At 35.0% G+C, this 17,200-nt stretch overlaps 1 protein-coding gene across 1 annotated transcript; it reads left to right on the top strand.

The window, feature by feature from the left end:
• Positions 1-8,422: 8,422 nt before the first annotated feature.
• LOC142980275 (farnesyl pyrophosphate synthase-like) lies at positions 8,423-17,162 on the top strand. The gene is made up of 6 exons (XM_076125641.1): positions 8,423-8,783; positions 9,328-9,496; positions 10,325-10,465; positions 12,340-12,543; positions 15,676-15,915; positions 16,295-17,162. The coding sequence occupies exons 1-6, from the start codon at positions 8,587-8,589 to the stop codon at positions 16,628-16,630; spliced, it is 1,287 nt and encodes a 428-aa protein (XP_075981756.1). The 5' UTR covers positions 8,423-8,586; the 3' UTR covers positions 16,631-17,162.
• The last annotated feature ends 38 nt before the right edge of the window (positions 17,163-17,200 follow it).

The following is a 17,200-nucleotide window of genomic DNA, read 5'->3' as shown; positions in this document are numbered from 1 at the left end:
ATACACCATTACGTGCTTGAGTCAGCACATGTCCATGCAAAACATTCATAAAATACTTTCAGTATTCTGTCTATACATACATCATTTTGAAGTTTTATAAAGGAAAAGCGTTGCTTAACATTTGCTCTTATATCGACTCACTATGCTAGTGAACAAATGTTATTTCACAATCTCAAGCAAATATTTTTCAATTTTACATTGGTATACCCTCAACGCCTTGTATAATACATACTTACTGGTGATACAATAAGCGAGCAACACCACGCGCCACGGGTAGTACATACGGAATTAATTACCGTATTGTTTCCTCCATGACCTTGGATGCGGTTACGCACGGTCATCACTCATCATCGCTGATCCAAATGCAGATTACCGTCCACCATGTCGGTTCACAGGATTTGCTAAATAGCACACGATAATGGAGGCGGATTCGCAACCGTGTTCATCATTTATCAACAATGTCAATCCTGGAAAATCCTTATCTTAGTCCATCACGAACAAAAGAATTCATTAAAATATCAGAGCTAAATATTGCACACTCAATTATATTAGCTGAAATAATAAGGCTAAGTATGCAAGAAAATGACGTAGCACAATCAAGTGCATTGTTTTTCTTTTGCGAAATTTACAATGAATGCGCTATAATTGTGTGCAGAAAAGTGAATTGTCAAAGCTATTGACTACTTAGATCTACTATACATTTTTTAGCATTGGTAAAAGCAATGCAATTCTCTATTATTAGCTGTAAAAGTTTAAATCCAATCTTAGCCAAGCAGAGACGTATTGATTCAAAACGCAATTATAGAAACCCATTTACCTTATACGAGTAATATTATTTTTGGAATGTCATAGTAGGAACACGTAGTTAAATTAGTCATTAGTAGGTAACGAAGTCTGTTACTTATAACATAAGTTCTAGTGATCACGTCAAGACGCCGTGTGATGGCATGGTCGAACCGATTAGTCTCGTCTATATAATATACTAAATTATAGTCTTGCTAATGTAGACGCCATGTAAGGCAGGTAATGGTCTCTATTATATTGTTATGTTGCTATTCAGATCCAAGAACCAGTAGGAACTGAGAATTCTAAAATAATATTTAATTATTTTCTTTTAAGAGTCATACGAAATAATAAAACTCACTACCCTGCTTCACCAAGTTAGAACTGTTACCAAAGATGAAAATGCCACACATTTATATGGCATTTTTTTGGAGTCAAAGTAAGTAGAAGTTAGGTAAACGTCTAATACAATACAGCTTAACGCATCATAGGCTCTCCTTTGACAGCATGTTATTGAATCGATCTTAGATTGCTTTTATGGATTACATTTCACTTTTGTCGAAATTCAATTTTTCAATACCAGACAAGTCCAAGTTGCATTAGTATACCAAGACCAATAAATATCATTTGTACGTTCTACCATCAATATCGAATCATCTTTGATTCCAAGGTTGATTTAACCTATAATTATGTGTGTCTAACTAATCAACTCGCATAGACTATCCGCCAGGTAGAGCGATGACTAACAACTTGATCCTAAAACTACAAAAGCACTTATAGAAACTTTTTGCTGTACAGGGAAATCATAATTTACTGCTAAATATAACGTTGCTTTTGTATGACAAATTGGACACGCACCAATAAACTTAATACATAGTGAGTTTATGTAGTTAAAAATAGTTCGCTATCACTGTACGTAGTCACGATAAAAAGACAATACACATCGCCGTTTTATTTGAGCAACGTGAAAAGTTAAACAATCTCATGTAATAGGAGTAAATAATTATATCTTCTGTACATTTTCTGTTATCAACCCTCAAACACAGTTCTAGAGAGTTGTTACATAAATTTTTTTGCTTATATCAAGAGCATATAAGTGGGCAAACATTTGATATATGGTTTGTTAATTCAGTGTGTTATCGCTGAACATTTAACGTTCATTGAGACCATTGGCCTCGTTGCCTGCGGTCGTGGGGGGTAAATTGAAGTAATTATCTAATCACTACTAACAAATATTATTACTTACAATCTATTGATTTCGAATTGTGTAAGTAGTTGGAATATTCCTTAGATCGACTGATATGAGGTTACAATAGATTACTAATAAACTGCAGAAAATAGTTTTGGATGTAGAGCAAGAACAAAGACTATAACTAAACATAAAACCTATCTATTAGTACAAAATAATATACTACAGTGATTAGAAAATAGTATGAATGTTATGTATGAATATTATTTACCTTTACACTTTACATAATGAATTCTGAAATCTCATATTGACTTCTTAAGGTTCAGAGCCTACATAAGTCCTTCGTAAAAAGTCATAATGATTGGTGTGATAATAACCTGAAGCAAATTCGTTAACATATTAATCATGAAACATAAAAGCTTCATTGCTCTGAGCATACAAGATATCTATTGCTTTGTAAAGACTAGATGTTAAAATGTTTTTCAAATCACTCTTATACACAATTTTTTGAGTATTTTATTCTGTAGAAATAATAGTCACGGGTGCTTTTATGAGGCTACCCCGCCTCCGGAACCACTAGTGCTTCACCATGACTAATATATTATTTGTTTCAATAGAAAAACGGAAGCAAAACGTTGACATTGATATTATCTGTAATGTTCAGGTAACATCGGTCGAAACCTTGAAAGGAATGACTACATTTTTATATGTTTTCCTCTACTGTAGCACAATAAAACAAGATCATTATACAGTGACGTAACCTGAACTGTAAATTAGTGTTAAAAAAATATAATAAAGCCATTTTTGCGTTTACTTAGAGATCACTGAATAAGCAAGTTATAATTCTTGCAATACCTAGTAAAATCTTTGATACATATTATAATGGTCATGTGAATTTTATTTTTTCTTTTTAATAGGTTTACAAAGACTTTTAAATCTCCACTTATGAATCAGTTACACGAGGTACTAGAAGAATTCTTACATTTTTTTAAATCACCAAGCCTATTGCAGTAATCTCACATAAGTTGTTCTCCACCTATAAAATAGAACTGTCATTGATCGTTTCTCTCATTAAAATGACTTTCAAAATCTTTTAGGGGCTATATATTAATTAAAAATCTCGTAAAGTGTATCTATTTTCAGTAATGAATAAACACAGTTCCAAAAAACGGTATACCTTCTTTTACAATAGCTTAAGAACTGAATTTTCAAGGACTCTTTAAAAGATAAACCATAATTTTATAGCAATTCTGTTTCAATTACAATAGCCTTCACATTAATGAACTGTCACAACACTTGAATAAGGACTTTGAATCTGTAAACGCAATACAATTGAAGTAGTACTTAAGTGCACCCATTCATTAATGAATGATAGGTAAGTAGGTATCACGTAATGTGAGAGCATCAGTTGCGTGCGTGATATAAGAAGAGTTATCGAAGTTACTGCATCATTACATTCTTCGCTTACGAGTTAGGATTCTTGCTCGTTTTGGTACAGTTTTTAAGCTAACTTTCCACCAATAGTCGAAAGAGATTCTTAGAAGAATATCTCTCAACACTATGCGGGTATGAACCCAACACCATAGGATTAGCGATCGGTCTTCATTTTGATAACGAAAACCAAGAAATAGATAGATAGGTGATAGATGTGCACAATTCATCCAGGCAAATAATTTCTTGATAATTTAGAACTTTGTAGATCATACTTATGTAATTTATAAATCCAGGAATCAGTCCGTCAATGTAGTAAAAAATATAATCCGTCTAGAACACTCTTCGTAACCCGATTCAATCGAAATTGTTATCTTTTTTGCGTCTCGATAGTCTAAATAATTCTCAAGAGACTGTCTGCTCCGTGTGTTCACATTAAACATTTCTTTTGTTACGGTCTATTGTTCAGTTTTTGCCAGTTACCTGCCTGTTACAACACTTGCTCAGAGCAATACCTGCATTGAATTTCTTACTTAAACCTCTAACAAATCGACCTTGCCTCTGACTGTATTGACTGTTACACAATGTGAATAGTAATGTGGTTTTTCCTACATATTATATTTAAATATGTTTGTATTATCTACCTATGTAAAGGGCAATGCCCTACACATTTTCATTGTTCTAAATACCGCGCCTCTTTCCACGATTTTTATATTTTTGTAAGTAAAATGAGTCATAAAACTTAAGTATTGTAACTTTAATAATGACGTGATTAGTCTGAATGGCAAAATGTTTTGTAAAATCGGAAGCGCTTTGGTTCATAAATAAACTCTAATCACCTGTATTTTAAGTAAGAAACAAAGCGATTATGCATTTATTAATATTCAATATCCGTGGCATTATTCAAACAAACAGCATCATATGACCATTGACAGGTAAAAATATAACAAATATTTGTCTACATCGTCATTAATTTACATATAAATATCAATAAATATTCGCAAACATATTGACTGAATAACATCTAATATTTAAATTAGTATTGAATAACAATTTCCATTGCTATGACGACTGTACGGGTGGACAACATTTGTGTGAAATTAAATTAGTATACCGATGATAATTTAATTACATAGATACACGCCCATTAAATCTATTTCTGAACAACACGTACTGAATAACAAGCATTCGTAAACAGTGACGTTTAAAGTATACTCTAATTCTTTTATCATAATTAGCACTTGGCGCTTAAAGACTTTACAGAGCCTACGTAATCCTATCCGAAACTCATAAACACCCTGTTTTTCCTTATTGGAGATTATTGCATGTATGCAAATTTATTATTTTACTGTATGACTTATGATCAGAGTGAAAGAGTGGGTTTTAAAAAAAGGGCCGTAGATACTCAATCTCAAAAAGGTAAAGCGCCTAATCTAGTTGAGCTTGCTTAACCGAAACATATTCTATGTAAATCAATGATTTTTGACCATAATAAGTGTCTGTACTTAACCTATATGAATAAATGATTTGATTTTGAAACCCGAGATTTTAGCGTCCCTTTAGTGACAGCTAGGCTTTAACTACCACTATATCCTAAACCTAGACACAAATACAGAATCAGATAAAATACAGATAACCGTCTAATTTTAAACTGTACTGCTACAAACAAGTTTAAGATGATACGGGACATGTCCTGCTCGGCGTCAAATGACGGGAATACTTTACCCAGATAGGGAAATCTTCGTCATGTTATGATAACCCTTATGCTTTAGTTGAACTCGGTGAGATTGTTTCGACGAAATAAAAATTTACTACACTGTTATATTATTATTATCATTTATATTAAGTATTAATAATTATAAATACTGTTAGTTTTGAGCAGTGAAAGTTACATCTTGATCTACGGTAATATTTTAAAATTGGTTATTTTTTATTTATTAACTTTTATTAGTCAGGAAGACATAGAGATTACAAACTGACAGAACGAGTTACTTTATATCGAGCAAACTTGTACTATTGAATGATTTGTAATGAGAATTAATTACAAGTCAGTGAATAACAAAAAACAAATGTAGCCATCAAATGTCTATTAGTAAAGATCTCAACATGACATCACGTTGAACTATTTTTTAAACGAATTCTGGCTTGACTACAAGCGTTGCGTCTGTTTTAAAAACTTAAGTTAATAAATATTATTCTTAAAATGGTTAAAGAGTTCGCTAGTTACACAAAAAAATATATTTTCCTCATAAAAACACATGTACAAGTAGTAGGTGTGCTTTTATTTATACAATTTTTTTTACTTATACAATTTCCTTTCAAGTAAAATTATGCATGTATTTGTATGGGTGTTTGATACCTTTTCGAACAAAAATAACCAAATGGATTGAACCCTATACACAACCTGGATGACGAACAATAGGTATCTTTTACTCCAGGTAATCTTTTCACGAAGAATAAGTACAGAAGCTAGTATAACATGGAATCAATGATGCAAGTACATAGAGTTACATCGCAGTTGCATTCTCATTGTATAATATTTATTGCTTTGCTACTGAATAATACGATTGCTTCTGTCCAAGTGTGGTATTAAAACTCGATAAACATTATAAGATCCTTCGCTCATGAACTTGGCCTTGTTTTACACGTTCTCTAACCGTGATTGGTTCAACTTTTGCTAACAGTCACACCTACATACGTGCTCAACACGTGTTTCAATTAATTTTATGAACTTGTATAACACACGTAATCCTTATCGGTGCTAAAAATAGAAATTCCCGAGACGTTTAATTTTTCCTATTTCCGTTGCAGTTTCAAGACAGTACGATTATGCATTGCATTTTAGGTAACTTTTTTTTCTAAGACTATGAAGATTATTTTAAGAGCAAACAAATCGTTAATCTGATATTACTTAGAAAAAAAAAGGAAGAATAGAATTAATAACTTTTCTACAGTCAATTCGTCATTGAATGAATGAATCTGCCTATACAGTACATAATGCAGTATTCTACAGTTTATAAGGAATAATATTATATTAGTCTGTCTCTTGGACGATATTTCTGTATTAATTAGTAATTGGTTTCGCTTTCACAAGACGTGAGGTGCACAAATGTAATTTTCTTGAGGTCACTAACCTGGACCAGTATTTAAACACTTAATTAGATATATGTACAAAACCACTTTAATCTTAAGTCTAGTCTACTCAAACTCGGTACTACAATAATTATCTGCAGTGATCTGTAAAAAACAAAATAAGCCAAAACTCTACCGAACTTTACTTTATGACATTACAGTATTCTGATACAGGAAATAATAAAGTGGTTATGGGTTCAAGCCAAGAACTCTTCAGTTAGCGAAGCACGAGTTTACTCAGCGGGCAGACTGTAAGATGCAAGAGTCACGTACGACTCTACCTACCGCTATGTTACCGAAAAAGATTGCACATCGACATCAACACTGAAAAAACAGTATTACGATGGAAACCTCTAGAATACTCCTTTGGTTTTCTCCACTTTTTATTTACACTTGACGATGGAGTAACTGTTGCACAGGAATTGCGAAAACCCCACCGAAACCGGTTGCAACACCTTCCGAACAAATTGTGAACCAAACGGTTGGTGTTATGAAACGATTAATTTCATTATAGTTTCCCTTATTAAATTGCTGAAAGAAAGCTAAAAGATCCTTGTACTAATTTTCTTATCAAGGTAATAAATTATAGATAGGTGGACAGGTCTTTTTATGTTGTTATAATTTTATGGACAACATTAGCGAGCGGTTTAACTAATTTATAGATAAGCTTATTTGTGTAGCCTGGCAAGTCCTAATGTACTCTTCAAGAGATAGTACACGCGATAAACGAGTACTTGCTACAAAAACATAGCTCCTAATATCAATTTATATCTACACTACTGTTACTGTTACCATGGCCTCCAGCAAATTAACGTTATCATTGATATCAACAAACAAAATTGCCCAAATGGTCGTGTACACGTTTTCTTCTGTGAATAATATATCTGTATCTACCGAACATGTGGTATTTTATATCATACGATATGACATAACATTCATTTACACATGACATAAAATTTTCCGTTTTTGTGACTGTCATTAAAAGATAAAACATCACCAGTACGAATCTATAAAACGGGAAATATCTTCGCTGCATAGGCCTAAGTGTTGAAAATCAATCTTTGTGTTAATATGCAAATCGTACTTTTGAGTTGTTACATAAAATGGAATAAAAAGTGCATTAAGATTGCATTATTTCGGAAGCTGTTCACCTTCTTGTCTAGACCGTTTATGTAAGCTAGGTAAGATTGTACGTGATCAGAAAGCAGTTGTGTGAGGTATATTTTGGGTCACGGGCGGTACCATGGGTGAGGAGACATAGGACGGTGGCGGTACTCGCTCGCCGGGTGCCTACGTGACGCGGCCCGCGTGGCGAGGACCGAGGCGCGGGGCGCTCCGACCCGTTTGTTTTGTTGCGTGCGCATCGTAGGGACGGCCATTACCCATGTTTTGATATCGAAAATAATTTTGGATGCACATTTCCATCTAGATTATTTGAAGAAAATACATTTCGGGAAGTAGATTTTTTTCTTCGTTTTTTGGGTTGTATTCGATTTATCTTGCCCGCAAAGTTTCGCTAAAACGCTGCTGAACAATAACCTTTCGATATACATATTATAACATCCAATTCCAGATATATGTAGATGAATAGGTATGGCAAATTATTATGTGCATGAATTGTCAGGTTTCTGAAAGAAAACAATTTTTTTGAAGTAATATTCGTTAACAAGGTATTGTTGCTATTTATGTCGTACATTTGTAGTAATAGTGGTAATAAAACAATAATTACGATAAGGCCTCAATTCTATATCACTAGATACCTACAATGTTTTCCTATAAAGTTGATAATCACGCGACGAGTGCATGATCAGTGTGTCGATATCGATAGAAGTAATGTAAACAATACGCACGGCGCTAGCGTATCACTGGAACTGGTAAGGAGGCAAAACACAACAAAGAATCAGTCGGTTAAATACATTCGACGCGAACAGACGCTACAAACATTTCTTAAAAGAGAAACAGTTTACTGAATTAAACATTTGCAAAGTACCCTTAAGTTTCTATATTACAAGTCAGATTTTGAACGAAAGTCTATAAGAAAGTTGAACAAGATGTTTTCGACAAGGAAAAGTTTGGATAAGATCCTGCAGGCGTACAAGAAAGAAATTCGCCGACAAATCAGCAAGACGACCAGTGTGACCAACTCCGATGCCATGGCCCCGAGGTTGGACCAGCCTGCGTCCAAGTCTCCCCAGAACGACGACGTGGGCCTGCCCAAGAAGCTTTTGAAGTTGCAAAAATATCACAGGTCAGTGAACTCATTTGAACTCTGCGACATAAGTTTGCGTAACCGTCGAAGCCGTATCATGCACTCAGTTTACACTAATAATGTTGGTACGTACTAAATATAAACACAATGTGCATTAGAAATATGAGAATGTTATGTTGAACATGGCGAATTTGACCCGCCGATAAGTGTGTGATCACGTTAGAGATGCGTGATGTACCATCAGGCATCAAATGCAACTCACATGTTTTATTTATAAAATTGCTAATGTAATTCGAGTCATGTAAAACATTTGAAATGAACAGCATTCAAATCAATATTTTATCTTTATCGACTCTGTTTATCTGTGTTATTAAAATGTATTATAGCAGAGAAAGCACGGCTTCGACTTTGTTTATCAACGATTAAGGAGTGCAAAGTTAAATAATAATTTGTTACATCTTAGATAAGATAATCTTAATATTAGTAATTAATCATTTCTTTAGTATATTGGTACCTACATATTTATGTTTGGTGAGTTAGTCGATGATGTGTTTGGTCAATAGAAACTTTTGTTGGTGTCTAGATACCTGTCAACCCTGACACCTCAGGAAATGCCGATGGCTACCCGCGGACTGGCCGTGTCGAAGGACCAGTCCCGGGAGTTCATGGCTTGCTTTCCGGACATCGTGAGGGACCTCACTGAGACTGGCAAGCACATTGATGTGCCAGAAGCCAGCAAGTGGTTGGCTAAGGTACGTTATATGTCGCAGTCAGTCGTAAGTGAAGTGCGTTGGACACTAAACCTGTTATAAAAATTGACTAGAAACTTGTCTGTCCAGTCTGGATGGACTTCGGACTTGCTATAAATAGCACATTGCAATGAGTACGTTATAAATAGTAATATACTTTGCACTAACAATTTTTATAGCGGTTAAGTGTAGTCATATTGTTGTTTGTCATTAAGCACATTATTTGCACGTTGATAATCGTCAGTAGCTCGATTTTGTTTTCGAAACAGTTATCGCTCGAATGCTGATTATTATGTCCCATATTGCTTCATACACAACAAGAATTGACGTCATACATTAGAGTTTCATTTAGGTGCACTTAATCTGCCCATAAAGTAAATATTTCTTTACCTCGCATGCAAATATCCCTCAGTTACAGTTGACTGAATTTTCTTTACCTTCTGTTTGATTATAGTGGAACAAAATCTAGTTCTGACTAGAATTCAAAATAAGTACTTTAAAACTACGCAGTAGCTAAACATGTTTGGTATGCTTAGTTTTTTTATGGTCCAATCACCGTATCGGCATTTTGAGCCGTGCAATAACAATCGTAGTATGTCTCTCAAATAATGTATTGCGTTGTAGTTATCAAGGCTTGTATAACATGCTAAGTAAATGCTTTTTTAGAGGTGTATGAAAAACTTCAAGTGACATCATTTTCTAACGATAACTGCTTCATTTATCGAACAAAAGCATTTTAAGTCAACGTTCTACTCACCTAACACACTTATCGTCATGTCAGTTCTTTGTGATAAGTTGCGCTTGTTCAAATAAATAAATTCATTGTTTCAGCTGTTGCAATACAATGTGCCGAACGGTAAAAAGAATCGCGGTCTAGCGACAGTCCTGGCCTACAAAATGTTGGAGAAGAGAGACAATCTAACGCCTGAGAACGTACATCTCGCGAACATGATGGGATGGTGCGTGGAAATGGTAAGTTACTAGCAGAAATACCTTGTTATTAACTTTAAATTGTGTTTAAACTATTTTTGTGCTTATCTTGTCCAAGTTTTTATCAAACACGTGGTATTTAAGTAAATTAACAGTAGATAATTTTAATTTTGGATTTAGGTCTGTTAAATTTCTTTCCCATTTACTTATTTTTGTTTTGGTTCCTTTTCTCAAACCACATCATCTAAATTAGCTAAGTCGAGTCGAGATTCTTGTCGACAGAGATAGTGTAGTAACGGGTAGTAACGGAACTTATTTCGTTGCCATGCAGATTCAAAAAAAGTTCTAAACCTCCTCTTTTTACTGCTAAACGTTATTTGTTCTGATTTTAAGACCAGCCGATGAACATCTTGTGTGTTCATCATGTATTTAAATCATTGTTAGGATACGGCGTGATCCTATGTGGTATTGTTATACAAAAAACAAGTTTATCAAGTTCCTCTATAGAGTGTAGCCTTGGCAGTCGTGTGGCACCCGCGGACCTATGTCAAAAACACGTGCTTCATCTAATTCTGTAGCCGGATAATTTATTCCAAAACACAGACGAAAATAAAACATTCATAATCCTTAAATAGAAGGTGGATTCAATCGTATTGCATTTTTGTAACGTCGGTAAATGATTTAAATGATAACAAAACAAACTTTGCTTAAGTACGCTACCTTCAGAGTTGTTCTTGGTTAAATGACCTAATCGTGACTATAGCATAAGACAATATTATTTTGGTCTGACCAAAACATCTTAGCCTTATTAGTATTCTTGACAATGAACCTAAGCGCCGCTGTTGAGCCATCGTGCATGTTAATGCATGTTTGTCTAACAATCTACGTCGGAACTGTCATATAAACATGAGATTTTTAAACCTTTATTGACTTTAAGAATTCAAATATTGATAAACACCGTGTCAGTATGCTAACTCTTATCAGATAATGGCAAATAATGTTAGAATGCTTCGCTGAAATGATTGTAAAATTACATAACGTCAATTTAAAAACATCTCATTTTATCAGTTGCTGTTTTCCTGGAAAGAAATTATAAGGAGCTAGCATTCGACTATTATGCAAATTAATGACTATCATTATATTTTATATGTTGTATTTATATCCTAAACACGTTGGAATATTGCACAAAATTGCGCACAATATTCAAACAAATATTCGACACGGTTTAATGCGTAGATCGTTTATAATTTCCTGGTTAGCGAATATGTTTTGTACACCTTCGTTGTTGTTCATTTAATTGGGAAATATTCGAAACTATTTGACTTGAGGTAGGTAGTTAAACAATGGCAGGACAAATATTACAAAGTTAAAATGAATTACGCGTTCTTCAATACTGCCTTGCGAAACGTGATAAAACAGCAGTAAGTACTTCTAGGATAGATAGTAACTACCAATTTCCATTGCAATAACTTTTACGCAGCACAGTAAACTAATAAAGATACGACTGAACATTATACACCCACTACAACTAAGTATTTCTACTAACACACGTCGGTATTCCCTCAGTAGGTAAAAAAAAAAAAAAAAATATTGTAATCATTCGAACCATGAATAATATTCATAAATGGCATACAATTGAACACGAATATGTACCATATTGATATAAAGGACCGCATGGTCAATCAATTAATTTTCATTTATTACCGAAGTTAGTATTAATAGGTCGATGACAAACATGCTTGGAGTGTACCTACTATAGGACCCGGAGCTCCTCACTCAATTCACGCATGAAATTAGGCTAACAGGGCTTTTTTGTTAGTGGTAGCACCACGGAACTAAGCCTAAAGAAGGACGGGTATCATCCCCTAGGTGAGAAATAGGAACATAATTTTCTAAAATATTTTTTTTGTCCATAGTTCCACACTCACCAACTGTTGTTGAACGACATCATGGAAGGCACAGAGATGCGGCGCGGGGCTCCCTGCTGGTACAGGCGCCCTGACGTCGGCCTCAGCGGCGTCAACGATGCATCCCTCGTACAGTCAGCCATGTTCTCCACCCTCAAGAGACACTTCACCAACAAACCTTACTACAAGAATGTGCTGGAAACCTTCAATGTGGTACGTACAGAAACAATATGTCGTGCCCTTAAGTCAGTACTTAGTAATTACTGAGTTATAGTCGTTGAACTTGTCCTAGTTTTATCTTAGTACCAACGTAAGTCATGTTCATGTTACATTTGCAATGTTATTCTTAGATTAAAGGTCATTTTGAACACTCACAGAGACTGAGTCCTATCTTAAAAAAACGATTTATAGAGATCAAGCAAACCGCCTTTTAATATGAGAGCCATTTTAAAAACAACGAATACTTATACCGGGTGTAACAGACAGCCTACCGAAAACGAAAAAAAATGACTTTAGACACGATTCTGGTGCTTATGGCGTTGAAAATTTTCATCGGTTTTTTCTTGATTTTTCCGATTTTTTATGCGTTTTTTTTAAATTTTTTTGGTATTATTTCGTTAATACTACACAATGCAACATGAATATGAAAAAAAAATCCGTCATATTACTGTTTTTCACAAAAAACAGCAATGGATTAAAACAACGTATAAATTCGCAATCAGCTGTTCGGCCAACGACACCGCGCCGGCGGCGGCCGGCCGCGACGGTCGACGTCACGCCGCGTACCTACGCGCGCCACACAGACACGATTACGCACACAGCTGTCAACCTCACATTCACTAGTATGCAGCGTTACTTAGTATTAATTTGTTCTATGTTAAAAATGAAAATTACATAATTATCCCGCTCTCCGATAAAAGGTAAATTCATAAGATTTTAAATGTGTGATATCTTATTTTTTATATCTTATCTATCTATCTATGATATCTTATTTACAAATACATACAGAACGACAAAAAATCCTATTGATATTCTTTAGCGCTATAAAAATCTCTAATAAACAATTTAACATGTATTGTCGCTTTGTTCCATTTGTTCTTGCAAAATTCTATTCGATATTTACACGCTCATTCATACTTCATACAAGCGCGGTGCGACTCGAAAAGTAGATGGCCGTAGTGACGCGTGACGCCGCGATCGCGCGTGGATGTTACATAGATGGGATGCGACAAAATGGATGCTAAGTAATTCTCCGGGGATTATGAATTATGATAAGTTAGTTTCTCTGATAAGAATATTAATGGATATTGATTGTTATCATTGTTATGTACCTACATTTTTTATGGTTTAATTAAATAAACGTTTCGTGTTTATTTTATTTACTTTAAGCTGATTTTATGTTATAAATATCAAAGTATTTTAAACTTACATCAATAATGTTTGTAATGTTATTCGGTATTTGAATAAAACTACAATGCAACCAGTAACAACTGTGACAAGTAAAAATAGTAATGCCACATCAATATTTTATTGAATCTAATCTCTCGCTGGGATCCTAACTCGTCGCTCGTCACCAAATCGGCGACGCGCGCGCGGACGGCGCGGAGGGAGCGGGTGACGCGGGCGAGGGGCGGCGCGAGTGAGCGGAGAGGCGCCGGCGGCTCTCTTTGATCGATAGTTCGAGCAATTCGCTCGCGGAAGACGGAAGCTCTTCACCGGTGTCGTTCGTTATGTCCTATTCGTCGTGTCGTGTGTGAACTGTTGTTTATTATTACTTGTTATTGTTCCGGTTTTGAGTTGTTAGTGTTTTTATTGTTATTATTTTTGTTGTTATTGTTTTCGAAGTACAGTTGTGTTCGTAAATAGGAAGAAATGTTGAAGTGTTATGTGTGGTTAAGCACGTGGAAGTGCACGGCGTGCTCTGCACGTGTACGTCCGGATCCAAAGGTACTCAAACTCTCGCCATACACCAGGTATTTGCGTGTTGATAGACATTGATAACAATTTGTTTTAGCACTTTCTTATTATTGGTTACATTTTGCTATTATTGTTTGATTTCACGTAAGCCAAGTAGGTACCTGCCTACTTACAATTTTACTATGAGCTATTGTAACATACGGGCCTACTTACGATACCATAAACGATACATAAGATTGTTATCTAATGATAGCGTTGCATACTAGTGAGCGCATAGACGTGGTGGTACGCGTACGTACCTACGACGCGTCGCGACATGTCGTCGCTCAGCGCGCCGCCGCCGCCAGAAATCTCGTAGGCATGCGCGGAGATACATCGCGTTGTTCACTATACATTGAACGCTCAAAAATGACTAACTCGGGAACCAATCATTTCCGAGAAATATCGTTGGAGTAAATTTCGCGCATACAGTGTCACAAACTTACCAGTAAAGTTTTCGGTTAGCTGTCATTTACACCCTGTATATCTAATATGTATGCAGCAAGTGATTTCGCTACAATTAGATCTTGTGTAATGCCTTTGAAATTGTACGGGTCATTATAACGTTGTCAATGATTAAATTAACATCTTATATGTTCATTTGAACTGTCCGATAACACACGTATTAACATGTAAGAAGTGATAATACAAGCATCAGTTTAATCTACACACGCAAATAGCAACAACATAACATTACTTTATCTAATTAACTGGTCAGTAATCATACAACGCAAACGTGAGATTCAGTAGAAAACTTTTAATCGACGCATGAAACTGTCATTACTTTTAACTAAGAATATTGAGATATGTGTCATACATAATTATAGTTTATCAGCAAATGTGGTTACATTGTTCGAATGTTATTGATCGTAAACAAAAAACGTCAGTGAGTTTATTTGAACGCGTGGTCTCAAACGTGACTTAACACTTGCAAATTACTCAAGCTAGGCGGTCGCAATAACAATTTTATTTGGTTGGCTGACAACCGACACACGCCTATTACTCATACTTTATTGAATACACTAGGTGCCTCAACAAGTATATAAATAAATGCGTTGAAACTAAACTGTAGGTACTTGAAACGGTGTTATATGTAGTCTTAATGTGTTCATAAACATAGTTGTAAAGTAAATAGGTATGTTTTAGATTAAAACTTATTGCGAAACGTTGTTTACACATTTTCTATTGGATATGTAGAAACATAATGTTCGTACACAAGTTCAGTCAGACCTTAAAAGGAGCTTTCACCTAATTGAGTTCATTGCGTCTACACGAACACACGCGGATAATAAATGCAAACACAAACCGGTTTTGCTCACTGCACATGAACTTTCTTTTCGTACAACACTCTAGAACTTGCATTATATGAATGGGTTTATCTACTTTCAGATGTTGCTGAAATGCTCCATCGGACATTACTTAGAGAAGCTGATGTTGAAGACTGATAAACCAGACTTGTCACAATTCACTATGGAGAAATATGAAGCTATCACAAAATACAAGACTTCATACCACACTTTCCAAATGCCTGTTACTTTAGCTTTACTGATGGCGGGAGTTGACGACCCAGAAACACATAGACAAGCCAAGACTATTCTTCTAGAAATGGGAGAATTCTTCCAAATTCAAGTGAGTATTTAGAATTTGATACGGTGGTTTAGTGCCTTCTAAAATATTTTAGTTCACATCTGTTTGATAATCAAATCAATCAGATTAAATATTAGCAAACATTTTGTCAACACTGATTATGGAGATTATGAGACCCCCCAGGATGTTAATCATATCACCGTGTACTGATAACATTTGTAAGTCAGCATCCAATTATTGAGATAAGAGAGTGTGACGCAAGAAAATAATCAGCTTAATCGAATTTTCTATCTGGTTATTAAAAGATAAAAACTTTCGTGATGTCCGAGATAAATTCATTTCAGAAATAAATTCGTTGATTAGTAGTACGTGTAACATAATCCAACATCACAGATTAATAACAAGACCTTTATTTTTCCAGGATGATTTCTTAGATTGCTTCGGTGATCCAGCTGTCACTGGCAAAAGCGGAACAGACATTCAAGATGGAAAATGCACATGGTTGGCAGTAGTTGCACTACAAAGGGCGAGTCCCAAACAAAGGCAATTCATGGAGGAGAACTATGGCAGCTCAGATCCCGCCGCAGTGGCCAAAATAAAGGATCTGTACGAAGAACTTCAACTCCCCCACACATACTCAGTGTTTGAAGAGGCTACTTATGATCTCCTTAGGACTCAAATCCAACAGGTCACCAGAGGACTGCCACATGACCTGTTCTTCAAAATCTTAGATAACATCTTCAGGCGAAGCATCTAAACTCACATATCCTGTAATTATTGGTTAAGTTAGTCTCATAGAAATGGTGCAAATACCTAGTATATGTATATTTGTGTAATTTAAAGTATACTGAAGTTCTAGATTAAATAGACATGCATTTAGGAATAATTAAGGAATCTAGAGTGCTGTCGAATTTATATGCTAGCACTAGGTTGATATGCACTGTTATTTTATATTAAAAGAATGGACGGCCGAGATGCCGATATTATTATGTCAGTTTATGGCCTCGAATAGAAAGAAGAGTCGTCAGGCGTCAAGAAGAGAGTTTAACATCGGGAGAATTATGATGAAATAAATAAACAAGAGTGATTTCCAATAAAACTAATAAAATATTAATGATCATTAGCTATAGTAGACCTTGAACTTTTTACTGTTACAATTAATTTAGCAATTTAATCTTAATATCAAAAAAATGTCTTCGTATAATACTTGTCTATAGATATTGTATGCTTTCTCACTAAGTTAGAACTAGTATTTCTCTCGATGATGATATTAAAAGTATTGATTGAAATCCGTTGTTGTTTAATTTGTCACCTATTTAACAAGATG

Source organism: Anticarsia gemmatalis, chromosome 17 (genome assembly GCF_050436995.1).
Source record: "Anticarsia gemmatalis isolate Benzon Research Colony breed Stoneville strain chromosome 17, ilAntGemm2 primary, whole genome shotgun sequence".
Classification (NCBI taxonomy): domain Eukaryota; kingdom Metazoa; phylum Arthropoda; class Insecta; order Lepidoptera; family Erebidae; genus Anticarsia; species Anticarsia gemmatalis.
Note: the sequence above shows the minus strand (reverse complement) of the source record. Positions and strands in the feature narration are given on the sequence as shown.